The sequence below is a fragment of the Schistocerca americana genome, chromosome X, assembly GCF_021461395.2.
Source record: "Schistocerca americana isolate TAMUIC-IGC-003095 chromosome X, iqSchAmer2.1, whole genome shotgun sequence".
Taxonomy (NCBI): domain Eukaryota; kingdom Metazoa; phylum Arthropoda; class Insecta; order Orthoptera; family Acrididae; genus Schistocerca; species Schistocerca americana.
Window position 1 is genome coordinate 668,527,668 of NC_060130.1, and position 21,248 is coordinate 668,548,915.

Below are 21,248 nucleotides of genomic sequence, written 5' to 3' on the forward strand. Positions count from 1 at the left end.
AATACACGAGTGAAACTCTTCCTGAAAGAAGGAAATCAATCTGGATGAGATAGAAGAAAAGTTTTGTGTGTGTGTGTGTGTGTGTGTGTGTGTGTGTGTGTGTGTGTGTACACCAAGGTAATAAAAGGTACATGATAGCGATATGCACATATACAGACAGTTGTAGTGTTGCTTACACAAGGTATAAAAGGGCAGTGGATTGGCAGAGCTGTCATTTGTACTCAGACGATGCATGTGAAAACCTTTCTGATGTGATTTTGGCTGCATGGTGGCAATTAACAGACTCTGATCACGGAATGGTAGTTGGATCTAGATGCATGGGACATTCCATTGCAGAAATCGTTCGGGAATTCAATATTCTGAAATACACAGTGTCAAGAATACCAAATTTCAGGTAAGGTATTACCTCTCATCATAGACAACGCAGTAGCTTACAGCCTTCATTTAATGACCTAGAGCAACAGTGCTTATAGATATGTCAGTGCTAACAGACAAGCAACACTGCATGAAAAAACCACAGAAATCAAAGTGGGACATATAACAAACATATCCATCAGGACACTGGTGCAAAATCTGTCACTGATGGGCTATGGCAGTAGACAACCAATGCAAGTGCCTCTGCTAACAACATGACATCACCTACAGTGTTTTTCCTGAGCTTGTGACCATAACTGTTAGACAATAGACAACTGGAAAACCATTGTCTGGTCAGATCAGTCCCGATTTCAGTTGGTAAGAGCTGGTGGTAGGGTTCAAGTGTTGCGCAGATCCCACAAAGCCACAGAGCCAAGCTGTCAACAAGACACTGTAAAAGCTGGTGGCGGCTTCGCAATGCCGACGACCAATGTACGTGCCAATGTTAACACCATGACATCGGCAACTACAACTGAAAAGGGCATGTGACGATTAGCACTGGACGTTGGTGCCATGGCAGAGCATTGCATGGTCTGATGAATCCCGATACATTCTTCATCATGCCAATGTGAGGGCGCAAATCTGTCATCTTCCAGAGGAACAGCTCCTTGACACCTGTACTGCATGACAGAGACAAGCTGGCAGCGGCTCTATTATGCTCTGGAGGACATTCATGTTGGCATCCATGGATCCAGTATAACTCGCGTGAGGCGCCATGATGCCTAAGGTGTGTTGTGCACTGGCTGCAGACCATGTACACCCCTTCATGATGACCTTGATTCCTGACAACAGTGGCATTTTTCAGCAAGATAATGCACCATGTCACAAGGCCAGGAGTGCGATGGAGTGGTTTGAGGAACACAGTGGCAAGTTCCAATTGATGTGCTGCCCCCTCCCTCCCCCCCCCAAAAAAGTCAATAGATCTGAACCCGACTGAACACATTTGAGATGTGACAACATGGCGTCAGAGCTCATAACCTTCGTCAACAGAATTTACAGGAGTTACGCGACTTCTGGGTGCAGGTGTGGTGCCAACTCCCTCCAGTGACCTACCAAGGCCTCACTGCTTTCATACCATGACTAGTTGCCACTGTTATCTGTGCCAATGGTGGACATACCAGCTATTAAGTAGGTGGTCATAATGTTCTGACTGATCAATGTGTACATAGCACCTGTACCCTTTTCCACTGTTTTATTTTTCTAAATGTACAGCACTAAATTTACGCATCTTAGCTAAATAGGCAGCTGGATAAATATATTATCTAACTGTGAATTTTTTAAAAAAATTAAGAGTTGCACTCACCAATTATAGCTTCTATGGTGATACAAGAAGCGTCAATTTCTCGAGCAAATTCTCTGACTGCCTGATTTGGATCTTCATATGTGTGAGGATCGATGTATGTCCTCGAAGCAGCTCCCACTGCAGTGAAGAGGGGAGTAGTCACTGTCATTAAAAAAATTTCAATTACACACTACACTGTAAAATTAACAATTACAATTAAAACTTTATTTTTTAGCAATTTCACAATGATAAGGACTGTATTTTATGATCATTGTACTTTATTGCCTTTTTTTATGCTTGACGAATAATTTCAATTCCTCAACAACTGCTGCCAACACATAAGCTTATCAGCTTTACATTTTTGCCCACAATTATCTTACTTCACAGCTCATAAAAGCATCTGTATCTATGTCTTTCTAGAATACATAATACTCTGAGTATGCCTCAGTTCTGCAATAAAATACTCCATTTTAATCTCACAATGCATTGCTGACAAACTTTACCTTCAAATCAATGACAAAGACTAGTGGAATTATGGAGCAAGAGCAACTGAAATTAATTATACTGTTCCTTAGTCAGAGTTTACATTACATCCTGAGTATTCTGCAACTCTTTTCACAGCTGGTAACTAAAGGTATTTATTTAGCTAGCAACACACACAATAAACATACATACAACTTTAACTAATACTTTAATCACAATACCTTATAAACACACTGCCTGCTAAAAAATGTAAAACACCCAGATGAAATGGTCAGATACCAATGTACCTTTGTACATGAATACACCATCGGCAGGTATGTAAAAGATTAGCGTTTAAATTCTCTGTGAAAGGTAGAATGGCCACAGTTGTGGATTAGTGTTCCACATCTTTAGCCTGATAGTGTACATAAGGTGCATGAACAACATCAGATGCTGAGTGATCACTGTGAAGGATATGGAGATTCCACATACTTATCTGAAACAGTATTGTCAGCACCTGACAAGAGCTTGAAAGGAACTCATTGTGGGTCTCCAATTGGCCTGTTGATTGACTTACGCAAGATCCAGATTTTTGAGGCTTTTTATGTAACAGTGGCCCAATTCTGGACTGCACGGGTAAATTAGTGCAGGCATACTCATGAACAAGGCTCTGGTTGAATAACACAAGGGAGGATTGTCATACTGTACACCAAGTACATTATAACCCCTTCACATCTGTGTTTCCAATTCGAGAGTAAGTAATGGACTCACTACAACATTTTGCGTAATCTCGCAACACTGACTGGAGATTAGCAGCAGCCAGACTATGGAATCACTGTCCCATGCAGAGGATGACACTGACATCAAAACACAAATGGTCAGAGTGGTGGTGTGACCGGGAAGCGTTGACTGCTGATGAGCGGAGTTGCACTGTATTCAGCAATGAATTGCACTTCTGCACTATCCCACATAATCACCATCGACGAGTATGATGCAACCTGGGGAGAGGTGTGATTCATCGAAGGGATGGAAAGGTACAAAGGTGTTACTCCTGGCATCATGATGTGGGGAGCCATCAGGTATGACTTCAGGTCATGGGTGACTGTGATTGAGGGAAATCTGACAACACAACAGTACATCAAAGACATCCCATATTGTCATGCAACGGTACCACAGTGCCATTTTTCAACAGGACAATGTTTTTTTCACAGATAGCATGTGACTTATGAACTGTCTGCGTAATGTTGAGGTACTCCTCTGGCCAGCAAGATCCCCAAATCTGTCCCTGATAAAACATGTGTGGGACCAGTTGTACTGTCAATTTCATCCCAGTGCCAATATCCAAGATATCAAGGATCACTTGCAACAGTTTTGGGACAGCTTGTCTCAGGAGAGGATACAATGGATTTATGATACCATTCCCAACTGAATCAGTGCATGTATCCAGGCCAGATGGGGTTCAACATCTTACGGGTAAGTGGGCTCATATTGTCAAGTTCTTTGTAATTTAGCTCAGTTTTGTAATCACTGAAATAAGATCACACACACTCTCTCTCAACCTGTGAAGTTTCATTTCCTTTCCCCCTCTCCTCCTGAGTGCTTCACTTTTTTTTTTCAGGTAGTATTGAAAATTTTAAAAACTTCAGGTCATCTGATGGGGTAACGGGAGGATAAGAAGAGATGTCTAAACATTCCATGTCATTACACCACAGAAAATTGAAAAATACATCTTGGCCATGTCAATAGCCTGACCGATACCACTGCACTTCTTTCATTAGGAGTTTGAAGAGCATCATCTCCAAAATTTCAGTGGAGTGAGGCATGAATTTGGTTGAGATGTGTGAATGATTATCATATACAATAAAAATGGCTTCATGTAACTGATGAGATTCCTATGAATGTTGGATGTATTTTGTACAACAAATTCCCCAACAACATAATAAGCTTAGAAAAGTGATCTTTATCCAGGACATTTCTATTTTTCTTTTTTCTTTTTCTTTATGTACCAGTAGAGAGCGACATTATGCTGATGCCAGATAGGAAGAGGAAGAGCAATGAAGAGGATTACGAACTTCTGCTTTGGGGGAAAAAATTTGCTTTTTGTGTGAGAATGTAGCTCTCTAGCAACACTGAGTTCTAACATTCATTGTATTAAACTTGAAGAGTCCTTTAGAAGGTTAACTAGCAATACTGCTATGTTATCCACTGGCTATGCACAGTTGGCAACATCTATCTTTGTAGTGCAATATTTTGTCAACATAAGATACATATATATAGCACATTTGACGAGTAATGCGAGCTGCTGGAGAAAGTCTGCTCGAGAATGAGTTAACACTTCCACATAGGCTTTTTCAACTCAGCCATAACTACATATGTGGTGTTTGTTCTTTCAGACATATCCTAAAAAAGACACCATTTTGATCCTGCAGCCACTATGAATGCCAGTGGGCATTGGTTTGTAGACTGGGGCAAGCTGAAAATTTGTGCTGGAATGGGATTTGAACCCGTGTCTCCTGTATACTAGGAGATGCGCGACCACTGTGTCATCCAGACACAGTGGTCAACACAACTGCACAGACTACACTAGCATGCCTCCCATCAGACCCAAATTCTCAACTTATGTGACACACTACAGAGGTAGTGCCCCTGCTCATTAGCATCATAACTCATGGCATCTCACCAATTCCCGTAAGAGTTCGAGCTTGGTGTGCACCTGCACTGACAGGATCACTGGCCATGCATGTTTTGCTGATTGCAGTAATTCATTTAAATTTCCTTCCCTGAACAATAAAGGCCGTTGGATTCTGTAGATGTGAATGACTTGGTGTCCAGTACCAAATATAGCAATAACTACTATTTGGTTGGTGTAGCCGTTTAGTTGTGATACTCGTATTTTAGATGTTCTGTATAATTGTTGGATGAAATTTCTGGACATTGGTTCCTATAGTGTGGGAGATGAGTCTTTGGTACTGACAGCTCAGCAGTCTTGTTCAGTTGTCTAGCAACTGCATGTGGCCAGCCACTTAAGCAGGTAGCACAAGCAACGTTGCAGTTTAACTAGCAATATTGCTCTGTCATCCACTGGCTATGCACAGTTGGCAATATGTATCTTTGTAGTGCAGTATTTTGCCACTACGTGGTACATCTACAGCACATTTCACAAATAATGCGAGCTGTTGGAGATAATCTGATTGAGAATGAGTGAAGATTTCCATGTAGGCTTTGTCAACTCAGCCATAAACATATATGTGGTATTTGTTCTTTTGGACATCTCCAAAAGAACAGACATCATACTGATCCTGCAGCTACTATGAATCAAGACACAAAGGATTCAAAGACATTAGCTGCCAGTGGGCATTGATTTATATCAATGGGGCAGGTCTCCTGCTTACTAGATAGATGCGCTGACCACTATATCATCAGGACACAGTGGTCAGCACAACTGCACAGACTATCCAGTAATCCTGTCACACACTGCTGAGGTACTGCCCATGCTCATTAGCCTCATTAGTTGCATCATTGTCGCAATTATATATGTGGTGTCTGTTCTTTCTTACAGACATGTTTAAAAGAACAGGTACCATTTTGATCCTGCAGCCATTGTGAATCAAGGAACAAAGGAATAAAAGACATTAGCTGCCAGTGGACATAGATGTATATCAACGGAGCACGTTGAAAGTTTGTGCTGGATCGGGATTTGTTGTCGGGTCTCAAGTTTACTAAGCCTATGAGCAGGAAGACTACAACAGTAGTGCGGGGTATAAGCCAAGAATTTGTGTCTAATGGGAGGCGTACTAGGGTAGTCCGTGTGGTTGTGGTGACCACTATGTCTGGATGGCGTAGTGGTCAGCGCACCTGCCTAGTAAACAGGAGACCTGGGATCGAATCCCAGTCTGGCACAAATTTTCAACTTGCCCCATTGATGTAAATCAGTGCCCACTGGCAGCTAATGTCTTTAACTCCTTTGTGTCTTTGTCAACTCATATTTATGGGCACTGATTTACATAAAAATAAAGTAATATTCTAGGCACTGGAAGGACATAATTGCTAATGAGGAACGTCCTATGTCTTAAAATAAATAAAAATAAATTATACAAATACTCCATTACATCCAGAAAGCCACGGTTACTGAGGAAAAAAAATCACCAAAACTTTTTTCTCAAAATTTTACAGCAATACCAACAAATGGTTAAATACTATTGTTATGGTTGATATAAATTTTGCTCTTTAGTGTTTCTGTATTATGGCTTACCTGTATAATTGTTTTGCATTCTTTGCTAAATTCTGTACACTCTGTATTTGTTATCCTAAGTATTAGTGCTTATCTGTAAAAATAGTGTGTGTGTGTGTGTGTGTGTGTGTGTGTGTGTGTGTGTGCGTGTGTGTTTTTTATAATTTTTGTTACTGTGTTTTGATGTATGCATGTAAGTATTCATATACTTTGTTGTGATCGATTTAATTATGAATGAAACGTCTTATAGCATTGTCAAATATGAGCCAAGGCAAATAAAAGTACATCTATTACTACTACGTGGGAATTAGTTTTCCATAATGACATTCTTCCGTAAAAATATTCTTGGTCTTCTTGCTTTTATTCTAATTTGATGTGGCATGGAAGCAATGTTCCCACTCCCACGAACATCATGAGGTGAGTGTATTAATCAATAGTACCCATGTGTTGGGCATGTTGTGATGTTACAAACAGAGATTTCAGATAAATTCTGTAATTCTGTTTGGTCTTTTTCTCATTCGCTTCAACAATAGTGCCTACTTCTTGAAACTTGCTTTGCATTTTTTGCTGGCAATGGTAGTTCGTTTGCATTCCCTTCCCTTTAAAATAAAAGCTGTTGGATATTAAAATGTGAGTCAGTCAGTGTCCAGGAATGAAGACAGCAGTAAGTGCTGTTTGGATGGTGTAACCTATTAAGTTGTGATAGTCATATTTTAGATGTTCTGTATAACTGTCATATGAAGTTTTTGGACATTGGTTTCTGTAGGCTGGGAGATGATCCTTTGGTACTGACAGCTCACTAGTGTCATTCAGTTGTCCAACAACCGCAGGTAGCGAGCCAACGAGGTATTGCATTTGAGCAGGTAGCACAAGCCAATTTGTCACTCTGCAAACCTGAAGCATGCATATCTGAATGTACCAGCGAGTGTCTCACGTGCAACCAATGCTGTTGTTTCATTGTCTGTCTAAGAGTACAGTTAGCAGTTTATTTTGTTTTGTTTGTTTAAGTGTTTATTTGCTTCTGTTTCATTTTAAACAATATCCAGTGCCAGAAGTAGTGCTAGCACAACACATGAAGTGAAACAAAGGAAAAAAAGTGTGCTACACGGCCAGGTCCATGAGTTCGTGTGTTGAGTGAGTGGCTATTTGGAGAAAGAAAAGGAAAAAATGTGAGCCCTTTTTTCTTGTTGCTCAGGTTGTTGAGAGGATTGCAACAACACTGAAAATAAGCAGGAACACTGCTGTAATGATAGGGAAAGATTGTGGTGAGAATGGCACAAATGGCATAACAAGGCTGCACACACCAGGAAAGAAGTGACTAAGAAATAAGTAAGTGACAGCTTTGGGCAATTTTGAGAAAGATGCTACTCACATCCGCTTTATCTAACATCATCTTATCACTTCAGAAAGATGATCTTTTTAAAGGAAGTAAATTTTCATTGTGTACAGTGCAGAAAGACATAGGCTTCAGCTATTCATTGTTTAACAGACACAAGATATTATTGGAACCGACAGATGTAGTTGTGTGGCAGTGCAGATTTCTATGCAGGATCATGGGTGTGAGATTCGAAAATACAGTCTGGACAGGTGTAACCTGAATTAATGCCAACCATTCATTATGTAGAGGCAGGAGTGATGGAATGCTCGAGGGGACCATGGCAGTTCCTGTTGGAAAAGGAGGACGAATTATTATTTTACATGCAGAAACATCAAACGGTTTTGTGACAAACTGCTTGTCAATATTTCATTCGAAAAAGACAGGTGATTACCACAAAGAAATGAACAATGCATTTTATCAAAAAAGGTTCAAAGCATCGCTTATGATGAATCTGACAAGTCCTTCAGTGATCTTTATGGATAATACCCCGGATAATTCCATTGCTCACAATATGACACCAACTTTGGAAAAAAAGAAGAAGATAGAGGACAAGAAGAAGAACATACATAATTGATGAGGTTATTAAAAGGCACAGGCATGAATTCTTTTGGCTTCCTTTATACCACTGTCATTTTAATGTCACTGAATGGGTATGAACACAAATAAAAAAATATGTTGCCACAAATAAGAAAAAATTCACCATCTCTGAAGTTGAAAATTTCCTTGTAACAGCTGTCACTCAAGTGAGAAGTGAGACCAGCAGGAAAGTTGTGAACAGCACTGCAAGTGTCGCCAGAGAGTCAGCCAGAAACGAAGGCATTGAAGAAGATGCAGTCGAAATTTTTATTATACATCTGGGAGGGAGTAGAGCTGAAGAAGACTATTCTACATCAGATTCCAACAGTAATGTGAGTGGTGTGCATTATAACTACATCACACTCAGGGATGTAAGGAGGAAGCATGCCATTGACCTACCAGTATCATCATATTGTGAGTACCTTCTCCAGATTATAGCTGTTAATATACTGATAAATTATTCTGTTGTTCATTGCAGAACTAATTAATAATGCTAATATTTAACAGTTGGAACAAAAACTGCATATGTTCAACAATTTGCAAAAATAGTTTTCATTCCTATTGGGAAATTTAACAAATAATTTTATGATATTTTAGCATATTAGACACCAAATTGCTCTTTTCAGTTTTTCAATTTGTATATTACAGTAAATAAATTTATGCATACAAATATGACCTGCGTGTTGTCAATACTTTTGTTTATGCTGGTAGGGAATGTGTTTAGTAGCAACCAGGTGTGGAGTGCCGTAAGCCATGTTCGGCAGCATTGCTGTTTGCCCGCCTGAACTGTCAATACTAATCACTCGTCTCATGGGCTGTATGCTCAATTTGTTCCCCCATACATCCACTGGCCTCATTTTGGAAAATCTTTACAATATGATTGAGCAGAACGCTTTTATTATTTATCTTGGGGCAGAAATGCAACTTCAACCTCATTTTCCAGTAATAAGTTTTTTCTTACTGGCATTTCCATGCACTGGGGGATGAAGAAGCTTGCACAGGATAGAGTAGAAAGGAGAGCTGTATCAAACCAGTCTCTGGACTGAAGACCACCACAACAACATTTCGATGCACAGTGAAAAATATGGATTATTAAAGAAAATATGCTTTTACAGATCCAACACATTACATTTTCATTGAAATCGTAACCTAGCTTCACTGTACAAAGATAATGATGGTTGCAAAAGCATAATATTTAGCTAGAAATAATGCTACTTTTATTACTACAGATGCACCTTTTTATGACCAATGATTTACTGAAATTGTCACATTATTCCACCTGGCAAAAAATTTGCGCTTTATGGTTTATTATTACAACCAACATTAAAACTGCACAAATATTTCTTATATTATCATTTTAATTTTTCCCACAAATATTTTTCTTTCATTATGTTTTGTGGATAAGTTTTCACTAATATCTTCATTTTTCTTTTATTGTTCTAAATCATAAGATGCACAGGGAAAACATGGAGACATTCAGCATGTTTTTATCAACATGTTTTCTGTAGTGGAAATCATCATAGTCTTCCAGTATACTTTGTAATTTAGATACTATGGGAGACAAGAGAAATACATATTAATTTCCTAAAAGCTGTACACTGGCATATAATTAGTATCATCAGAACAGAAAAATCACTTGTGAGGAAAAAAGCCTGGCAGTGCTGGGACTGTAACTGAGTCATCCATATGAGAGTCAGGCGCACTGACCCTCACTACGGTGGTGGGTCTGATTTTGTTGCTTTTAAAAAATATGTGTCTTTCATTTCAAAACTTCTGTAAATATTTGTGATTATGATTCACTTTGTTCTGTAGCCCTTCCAACAATCCTTTACAGAAATATGCCCTCACATTTTGGTTATGCTTAACTTGTTAACACAAATGTAGAAAAATACTGATGTGGATTAATTATGGAATCCAGCACCACAATAAGAATTTAATTTTACTTAAAGACAAAAGCTTAAGTGGAAGCACCAAGTATATACCTCATCTAGCATTACTTTAATGTAAATAAGGCAGTAAGAACATAAATACTATCAAGCAGGGTACTAAACACACTATTAAAATGAGAGAAATAACATTTTCCTTATAGAATAGTTAATTGATGCAACCATAAGAAGCTTGGAGGTACTGTGACAGACAGCACACATCACACTGTTTATTTCATTAACTTATTTGCAATAAAAAGAAGAAATAAATGAGAGTGTGAATTGACATTTCTATAAAATCAGATACTTTTGTTATCACTCAAATACACAGACATGGGGGGAAGAAACAAAAACAACAACACAGGAAGGAAGATTTGAGTTTGTCTTGTAGTACAGAACTGAGAAATGAAGAAAAGGTGTTATCATCGTGACCCATCAAGTACTGTCATACTCCACAAAGCAGCATTACTTTCATACATTGATTTATGTGGTTCTTCATTGCGATCACAAGGAAAGCATGTTATCCAAAGACAATAAATATCAAAAGGAAGTACTAGACCTACAAAAAAAGCAAAAACAGTAGCAAAGCAGATACATTCAGTTAAAAGAGACTTCCAAAGCCAGTTGTCTATTTATACCACACGATTGCAGCTACAAGGCATGTTAACTGTTTTTTTTAGATAAAATAATAATGCATGCAGATGAAATTAACAACAAGAAAACAACGCACAACTAAAAACATGCAGCTTGTTGCACAGAGATGCCTGTGAAATTAAACTTATTATATCTAAAAATTTAATTAATATGTAATATGTTCAAATATTTAAAAATCTGCAGAGCAGTGTAAACACATTCTCATTGCAGATAATGTAACACATCCCAAACTGTTATTTAATGGATTCTCTAAAAACTAATCACCTCCAATATATTAAATGCACATGAAGTGCCAGCTGTGAAATAAACATTATGTCAGAGAAACATCATTGCAACTTGCTGCACAAGGCATAGTTATCATTGTGTATAAGAACGGAATGCCATAACTTGGTATAAAAAGAAAACCCAGTGTACTCCCATAATTATAATACAGCAGAATCTCACATAATGAACTCAGTTTAACAGAATCATCTAGTTGGAATATACTATGCAGGATGGTTGCCTCAATGTAAGTCTTTTGCTTCTGTGAGGCAATATACCCAAAATGCATATGTATAGCAAACTGGTCACAAATTGGTATATGTATAGGTGCTTCACCACGCAGCTGGCAAGGATAGTAAGCAGGGGACATCTCGATACAAGGGCATAAAGTCTTTGTGAATTCCATTCTGTGTACTTAGTTGGACAATAACTATGCAGCACAGACAGATGCATGAACAATATACGCAAATGTCAGCATTTGACAGAGGATATGTAGTTGGGCTCAAATAAGCTGGTTGGAGTAATTGGTGACTCACTTGACATTTGAATAGGAGTGATCCCACTATTTGTTGGCAGGAATGGGTGAACCATGGCCTAGCACAGTGTCAATAAGGAAGCACTTGACCTAGGGAGACGATAGGACATGAGGATCAAGCAATTGTCAGAGAGGCACTCAGATCCCCAGATTCATCATTATCATCGATCCAATGTGCAACTGGTGCTTCAGTGACCACAAGGTCCACTAATAGGCAGCTCACAGAAAGGGGGTTGAGGTCATGGCACTCCTTGCTCCGATTTCTATTGACCTCTGTGCACCCACATGCGTGTTTACAGTGGTGTCAGGCACATTTGGCTTGGAATCTCATTGACTCGAGTATCTCTGTCTTCTGTGATGAGTCCTCCTTTGGACTGCACCCTGATGGCCAGCAAAGACATGTCTGGAGACACCCTGGACAGTAGTGGCATAATAACTTCACTGTGATAGTCTTAGGTGCCGTTTCATTTTATAGTGGGACCCCTTTCGTTTTGATCTGTGGCACTCTTACAACAGCACATCGACAATATTCTACTCCCCATTTTGTTGTCCTTCATGGCAAGCCATCCTGGGCTTACATTTCCGCAACATGGCAAGAGTTTCTACTGCTTGTTTTCGTGCTTACCAAACCTTGCCTTGGCCAGCAAGGCCGTTGGCTCTATCCCTAATTGAGAACGCTGTAGGGCCCTCCATATAGCTCAGGATTTTGACAATCTAATACACCAATTGGACAATGCCATGCTGAATACCTGCTTGCATAAGGGCCAAAGGTGGACCAATGTGTACTGACTTGCTGAAATTGTGAAACTCTTTCCCTTGGCTATATCATCCAATTTTTCTGACACTACAATCATTTGTTTGTCTGTACATGTACATCACATCTACCGATTCCTGTCCCATTCCGATAATTCTTTCATGGTGGTATTTTGTTTTTTGTTTTTCCATCTTCTTCTGTTCTTCTTCTTCTTCTTCTTCTTCTAAGAGTGTATTTCATACGCCATATAAACCACGCCCATATACAATGAGAAGCATTACAGGTGGCGGAATATCTTGTATTGCTGTAGGTGCAGCAACAACCAATTGTGTGACACACTGTTCTCACACATAAGTGATGCCTAACTGCATTTTTGGCCCTTGATGGAAACAAGATCTTGCCATCCAAAACAATACAACTTACAACAGCACCATCCTTCAGTCAGAAAACAGGGTACATTTTTACTTTATTTCTGCTTATTCTGTCTGCTCTTGTGGGATCAGTGTCATTTGGTGAGGAGTATATTCTCATCTGCTACATATTATGTGAGCTGTAATAGGCATAGGTCTTGGAAGGCATGGAATGTTTGCATCACTGTTAACCTGATCTAAATATTTTTCCTTTCTTCAGCCAGATATCGTAAACTATAGTATCAAAAGTTAGTGGTTTTGTCAATTTATGTTTATGTATGTATCTAATTTATCCTTGCAAATGTAAAGTTATTTTGATCTTTATTTGAATAGTAATAGTAATTTAAGTCATACATTAATCACAGTTTTTTACATTTTGCTATTTAAAACGCATAAATATTAAAAGGCATTCTGTGCATCTCTCTCAGTACCAGGAGATCATTTAGAACAAAGTGTCACACATACAACCTACACATATTCTATCAGAAAAAACTGGTAAATGCTACAGTAAGTGATACAGAAATGATATTAACAAGCAATTATTGTTTTACACTTGTAAAAAATTAATCAAAATCACAAATTAACAGTAACCCAGTTATACATTATCAGGTAATTCCACATCAACATGTAATAAAATAAGTTAAAATAATTTTTATGTATACAGTTATCATTATGAGTTACAATCTCATTAAACAATACCCCCACAAGACAAAAAAAAGACTGCTACCTCTCACAACTTACATTAAAAAATAAATAAATAAAATGAAAATGTACTGTGCTCCTTTAAGTTGATCATGTGATCAAGTGAATTGGCTACTCAGCCAATCTCTGTGACACATAAATGTAAATATTTGTATCTCTCTTTTCTGTAAAAACAATTATACAAAATCACAATAAAACAGTAATAAAATACACAAATCAATTAAATATGAAATAAAAACCTGCAATCCTCTCTACATTCATGATATTATGGTTCACAGTAGTCCATACAAATAATGGCTGTGTGTGTGTGTCTCATCACATATTAACCTGTCATCAAATTAAATAAAGCAGATATAGCTACAGAAAGATGGTACCTTACAGTGAGGCCAAAAGTAGGTGATACCAAAAATCCCCGAATGTGGTGATGATAAAATGACATACTGGGTATCAACTGCCTCCACTACATATTGATCTAATCATTTTGTCTATACAAATTCTTTTACTGCAATACTAACTCAGGCATGGCAGGGAAAAGGATGGATATTAGCCATGTCCTTCCCATAGTAAGCATCTAATGATTTTCATCAAGAAATCAAGGGAAACCTCAGAAAGCCTAAACATGGGTAGCCAGACACTGATTTCAGCCCCGCTTTTCCAAAATGTGGGTTCAGTGCATTAACCATGTACTACCTTGCTCTGTGAAGTACCTTATTTGTCTGTTTTAGCATTTTCACTTATTTATTTGAAGGTAATAAATTTTTGTGCACATTTAATTCCTAAAACAGGTAAGAAGCCCTCATGTTGCATCAAATTATGATAGAATATCATCTATGTCATTGACTTATTTCTAAACTACCACATATAAGTTTACAGTACAAAAACTTAACAGGTTCTATTACCTATTAAGTTAATACCAGTCCACACAACAAATATTTATTAACCATTTATTACTTTTTCAGTAAGAAGAAACATATAGCCAAGGAACACCAATAGCAGGTAACATGAAAGAGCACTCTACAGTGGTGGATTTTTATGTTAACAGTAACTGAGTTGATCATAATATGATCTGTGTTACCTCTATAAAACGCAGTAATAAAAATGAAGTTTACTATAACCAATACAGCTGGTGATTTCAATTTGTAACAGTACAGTTGCCACTGCCATTTCTCATTTTATTTTTATCACTGTTTATAAAAATATTTTGAAAGAAAATCTACTTTTTTCTGTTAAATCAAAATCTTTTACTAGGATAAGGCCATCAATTAAAGTACATATTAATGAGAATAATGAAAATAAAAGGTAGATCCTGTAGTTAGTATCAACAACAGATGCATATATTTTAGTATATTCTGTATAAAAGGTCCACCTTCAAAGAAAAACATTTTCTTCCCTGGTGTGTAACATGATACCTAGCACTAAATTCTGACAACATTCTTTTAATTATGCAAAGTGTACAATGCAGGCACACCTTTTGCCAACATTAACCAGCTCTTCTACACACAGGACCATATGACGGATTTATGCTATCATGCAAACTCAAATACTTTACAGGAGAAAATATATGCACACCATGTTTCACCAGGTAACACTCTTTAAAGTTTCATATGTTCTATAATTATTGAACAATAGCCTACACAGGTTTCTAAGACTACAGTTTACCTCTTTCTTAAAAATTCATCTTCCAATAAAGTACACAACCAGAAAATAAAGCAGTATCATGCACCACGTTAGAATAACAATTATGAAATGTGAAGTGGATTAATAGGGTATTAAAGTGTGCAGTATGCAAGAAATCATGCATGAAAATATGACTCAATGAAGCTACTAAAATCATTATTTCCCAGTCTGGTCACCAGTCATGCACAGAGTGACATCTATATTCTACTGCATTCAATTAACAATGAAGGTAACACAAGTTTTTAATTTAACAGACTAATGTCCTACTGTAAATAAAACTGCCAAATAAAAAGGCTGAACTATGTTGATTTAAGCTCATGGTGGCCTAGAAACTTATTACATATAAACTGGGAATCCTAAGCTTAAAAGAGGTATGAACACAATCACAATCCCTTCTCTCTCTCTCTCTCTCTCTCCCCCCCCCCCCCTCTCTCTCTCTCTCTCTCTCTCTCTCTCTCTCTCTCTCTCTCTCTCTCCCCCCCCTCCCAAAACACACACATATACAGGGAAATCATAAACTCCGAGTGAAAAGTGAAGAGATGACTAGTATTTCCACAAAGAAAGTGAGACATACTATGGCTAGAAAGAACAGACACATTTAAGGAAAAAAATGCTCATCTTTTACACAACACTAAAAAAAAGAGTGCTGGTTTGTGCACTGTATAGCTATTCAGTTTCTGCATTTCTCAAGCTTCCAGTGAAAAGAAAATTGCATTATGTCACACAAATTTTCATTGTAACTTTCTTTAAGCTATTTGTGTTGGCAGCAGTTTCTTATCTAAAGGTGCCAAACACTATTACTGCATCAGAAACTCATAATTTATTTATTTATATATAATGTTACCACTGCAAGATTTTGCTTCTGCAAGAGAGCTTAAACAAAAAGGCTGTGACCTATCACATTTCAAATTTCCATCAATGAGAAGGCAAAACTAGCTTTAGCTATTTGAGGCTAGTCATCAACCCCCCCCCCCCCCCCTTTACTAATATAAACTCTGAACATACATTAATTGGCTATGTAAAATAGAAACTAATGTGACTTTAAGAATGAAACATTATCAATTCGGATACAGATGAAATTGTGATAGATCAGGAAGACATTTAAGTGCTGTTATTGTAACTGGTAAATTGCCCAGTTCTCTGGGAAGTGACAGCATATGATCTGCACTATTGTAAAAACTGAGACATGATTTCCTCAATTTACTCTGATGTAAGCCTTGAAAATAATGCAATGCAAGAGGTGAGTTCAAATGCTGTCCTCACCATTCACAAGCTTCATTATTTTGTATATCTATTTTAAATGATTTTCCTCGTGTACAAACTAGGTGCTCTATCATACAACAGTCTTAAAATAACTATAATCCCGAGTGGAATGTGTCTTCTGCCACTACAAAAGTCAAGGAACAATGATGACGCAAAAGGAGTAACTAACCCACAAGCAATGTCCAACAGTAACTCAATGAAATGTTAAGAGAAAATATGATATTGTAAAAACAAAGAGCATGTAAAATACAAAATGCATGAAGAAAGCCAAGAAAAATAATTAAAAGGGATCATTGGAACACCAGGTAGGCAAAATTATGAAAACCAAGCAGGAGGAGAAGAAGGGAAAGGGCTGGAAAGGCTGTGTAACATGAAGGGAGCAGGGAGATACACAGCTAATGCAAGCACAGAAGAAATGGACAACAGAAAGCATGCTGCACATGGCAACAGATTAGGTGGGTGCTGGATGATCTTGGTGAATAGTACCAATAACATTTCTGGCAACATATTTGTTGCATTGATTCATGAGAAACTCACCATATCAATATTACAGTATGATAAAGTCTGAAACAATATTATTTTACTAGAGAATATAATGAAACAAAAAATGAAAATCCATCACTGAATTGTATTAGGCACACTACAAAACTCAGTAAGTTAGCTACTCCTTGGGATGAAGTAATAAAAAGTATTCCAGCAGCTAAGTGGCAGTACAGGCAGGAACTAAGGTAACAAGACATGGGGAAAGGCTTAACTCAAACTAAACCTACCACACCATGCATCTTCAGGAATCAGAACTATAAGAGTATGAGGGAGCTGCAGAGGAATCTAGGCAACATACCATTTGTATCTAAAAAAGAACTGGGTATATGAGAACTGTGGCTAATACATGTTGCGATGCTGATGTTAATAGACCATAACATGGTAACTTCAAGAATTCATACCAAATCAGTGCATAAATGAGGCTGAACAGAGATTATAGAGGCCTTGCTAAGTCACTGTGTTGATCTACCATCCTAACTATTAGTGGTATATACAACACTTCCAATACGACCAAGAATTCACAGTGTCATTTAATCTCTGAACAATTAGTCACCTTTATTACCTTGGTTCTGCTCTACAATGACAAACATTTTCACCTCACTGATTTCTTATAGCACCCTATCTGATGGGTCATTTTACTTTCCCAATATTCTAAATTCTCATATTGCCATGGACAAAATCTCTTCCAAATAACCACTGACAAGCACACACTTAAGTCTCACTAACACAACACAAATAATATAACAAGAAGGATGTTTACACTTTAAATGAACTACTTATCTTAATTCAGAATGAAAATGTATGAAGTTGTTCCATAATGAACCTTAATGTCCCTAGACAGTTCATTCACTTGTTCTCTTCTGTCTCTTTGCCTCACATGTAATTGTGTTTATTTTATATTCACTGATTTTTACCCCTTATTTTGTCTACTCTATTTCCTTTCCTTCATCACTCAAAACCAGAATCCAGAAAGTACCCCATTATTTTCTGCAAAAAGCATGAAAAACTACTATGGATCTACTCTGAGGTTAGACTGAACAGCAACATTCAGTCACCTGCTAATCCTACAACATTCACTCACTTGCTAATCCTAATCCAATAAAACACAAAAAATTTTGCTTCCTGAAGGTAAACACAGAACAGGAATTTTGTCACTAAATTTTATATGATATATAATCATCACAAAAATGAAACTTCTATCATGAGGAATATACATGGATTTGACTTACAATAGTTGAAAAAGGAGAAAATAAGAAACAAAATGAATTCTAACACCAAAATACTTTTGTATTATTTCAGACTGTTGTGTTTCTGATCTTTAACAGACTGGCAAGACATTTCTTTAAAGTTAAACTGTAGTGAATTTAACAAAAGTAAACTATGGAATTTTAATGTTATAACTGCTCAGTTTGTCAGTTTCTACAATCATTCTGAACCTGTCAGCCCCCCCCCCCATACCTCTCTCTCTCTCTCTCTCTCTCTCTCTCTCTCTCTCTCTCTCTGTCACACTGTCTCTCTCTGTCACACTGTCTCTCTCTCTCTCTCACACACATACACTTTTGCAATATTGTACATGTGAGTACCTGAACTCGAAGTACAACATAATGATTAATTGTTATTTTATCACTGTAACATTTTAAAAATTAATGGCTACTAGTTTCAGCATAATGTTTTGTCACCAGGAATCTTAAAATCACAAAAATTTGAGCTGTTGTATAACTCATGGTTATTTTACAGCATAGGGTCAACACTTTATTGCAAAATATGTTTCTAGTACTTACTTCCATTGGTATGTGTGGTAACAATGGGAGGGTTATCCAAGCTGCACTGCACTGAGGACAAATAAAAACGATACAAAACAGTTGCGGGACGAAAACAAGCAACAAATATAACATTGCCGCCTAAAGGTTGCAAGATGAAATAAATTCTACTGAAAGCTTTTTAATGAAAACATACAAGTTACTTTAACTGCATGTACAGAACTGGTTAAGCTACAAAGCAAAAATCATGGTGCAACAATTCAATATCCTACAAACTTTCTGGATTAGGTGTCATGCATGGACTTTAACCTGTTTCAAAACAATATAGGTAAAATGGTGCAGAAGTACTTGTCTATTAACATTTTTTTCTTTACTGAATACTGACTTGAAATGGGAAGACTAAAAACAGTACGAAAACATTGTGCACAATGTTCCACAGCATTTACTAATTTCCTTTCTCATCTATAATAAAAATTAAAGAAAATTACCCCAATGGAATTATAAATGCGGCTGCAAGCAAGTTACTTATGTACCTTCTCTCATTGTCACCATTCAACACACATATACCTTCTCTTCTTTTAGAAATATGATGCATCTAATTAACATAAGCTAGTTTTGAGGAATAAAACCCTATAAACATTAATGTGTATTGCATGTAAGAACAAAAGTAACCAAATTCCAAGCAGTAAAATTAAAAAAAAAACTATAAATTAAAAAGCAGTTGCACTGATGTTGAAAAAATATTTATAATAGAGAAAATGCTAGAAAACACATCTCCCATCACCACACAAGAGCAGTACTACTTGCGTCCACCATAAGGAGTATTAGAGGACTATTAACCAAAATATTTTTAACATGAAGAAGTATCAAGTGCAACATTTCATACATTTGGTAAAATTAGTTACACTAAGATTACATTGATTTAACACTGAAGTCAAGTTTGTTGCAGAAAACCACCACCAAATTCTGAGAACTATGCAAGCACAACCATGTGATAGGTCTACATCAGAAGAAATGTTACATTATCAAACATTATCCGTACAAAGCCTTAAGGGAAGTTACCCAAAACTACTGCCATGCATAAAAAATATTGTTAAAATAAATTTTAACTGCTGTATGTGAAGGGATTTCACCTTGTTTCCCACTAAATATACTTCCCATGCAGATAAGTGTTGGGTACATTCGTTGTCTAATGGAAAGAAAGAGTACAGATAAAAAATATTTTTTCCCATAAATTAACTTGAAATGAAGAATACTTCTCAATATCCATCAACTAACAGGGGATCATTTTGCAACTCATGACTGGTAAACACCATTTTCTTATCTACACTGACTAAAGGAAATAACAGCTCAAATATCGTACAGCTTTTATTCTTCCTCGGACTATCCAAAGACACGAGTATTGTATTTCTTATATGAAATTACACTCAACATGAAACTGTCTGGGATGAGGATGGCAGAATTAATCAGATGATTTCAAGCTGAATTTATTACTCAAAGTACAACTAGAAAGTTAATTTCCTTCAATGAGAGATCATGTGTTACAGTACACAACAAAATGTTTTTGTACTGAAGTGCTCTATTCCTAGTCTATTAATGATATTTCATCTTTACAAAAACAAATAAGTGAACACCATAAAGATCAGAGACACAAGAGGGTACGAACAGCACAATTATCATAAATAATAAAACTGAAGCTCTGATGCACCACTGTTGAATTCAGGAGCAGTAATTACAATTTGTGCAAAATACTCACCTTTCCTCAAAAGGATTTTGTTGACTACCCTTAAACAGGAATTATTCTGTATCTACTTTACTATTACAAATGCAGTTTACAACAGTCAGAAATACAATAACTATTTACTTCTACAAATGTTCTATTCTAGGTATGTACAGTGTCTTAAGAATACAATGTGACTTACTGTAAGTGACTACTAATCCTTTGATCACGTGAATAGCATGTGAGAATAAAGTGCAAAGGGAAAAGACAAAAATTGTTAGACTCATTTTAAGACCAGGAACAAAATTTAAAGGAAAATTTTTTGCTGTTTTAAAAATTTTGAATTACAAATCACACACAAATGAAGTTCATTAACACAAATGGGAGTTGAAAAAACTGTGCAGCCTTCTGTGTCATGCTAGCAACCATTCACCTTCCACTTCTGAATGAGCAAAGTCCACAACAGCTCACAGAGAACATTACTCTACACACAGCTTCAACAAATGTATGTGCATGTTACTCAACATTCTAGCACAGTCTGACTATAATTCAAAAAGAACTTTACAAGGCAGGTAAAAAAGGAAAAAAAGAAAAATACCTCCAATATTTTTTCTCAAAGTCTCACCTTTATTAAGATTAAATGACATAGGTTCAGGGAATCAATATTTTAGTTCATTACATCTTGTGCAAAGTACTGTGGA

General features: G+C 37.0%; 1 protein-coding gene and 1 non-coding gene across 5 annotated transcripts in view; one reads left to right on the forward strand and one right to left on the reverse strand.

Moving 5' to 3' along the window:
• The window catches only part of LOC124554825 (ephrin type-B receptor 1-B), a 345,617-nt gene that overhangs the window by 68,019 nt on the left and 256,350 nt on the right, over window positions 1-21,248 (reverse strand). For 2 of the 4 annotated variants that reach the window (XM_047128487.1, XM_047128490.1), the window contains exons 13-14: window positions 18,849-18,899; window positions 1,718-1,858 (exon numbers count right to left, since the gene is read on the reverse strand). In XM_047128487.1, coding sequence (XP_046984443.1) covers window positions 1,718-1,858; window positions 18,849-18,899 — 192 coding nt within the window. The remainder of the gene's footprint in view (window positions 1-1,717; window positions 1,859-18,848; window positions 18,900-21,248) is intronic. The other 2 variants (XM_047128488.1, XM_047128489.1) reach the window with 2 other exon arrangements.
• Trnat-agu lies at window positions 5,987-6,059 on the forward strand. Its single transcript has one exon. It is a non-coding gene; the product is annotated as a tRNA-Thr (tRNA).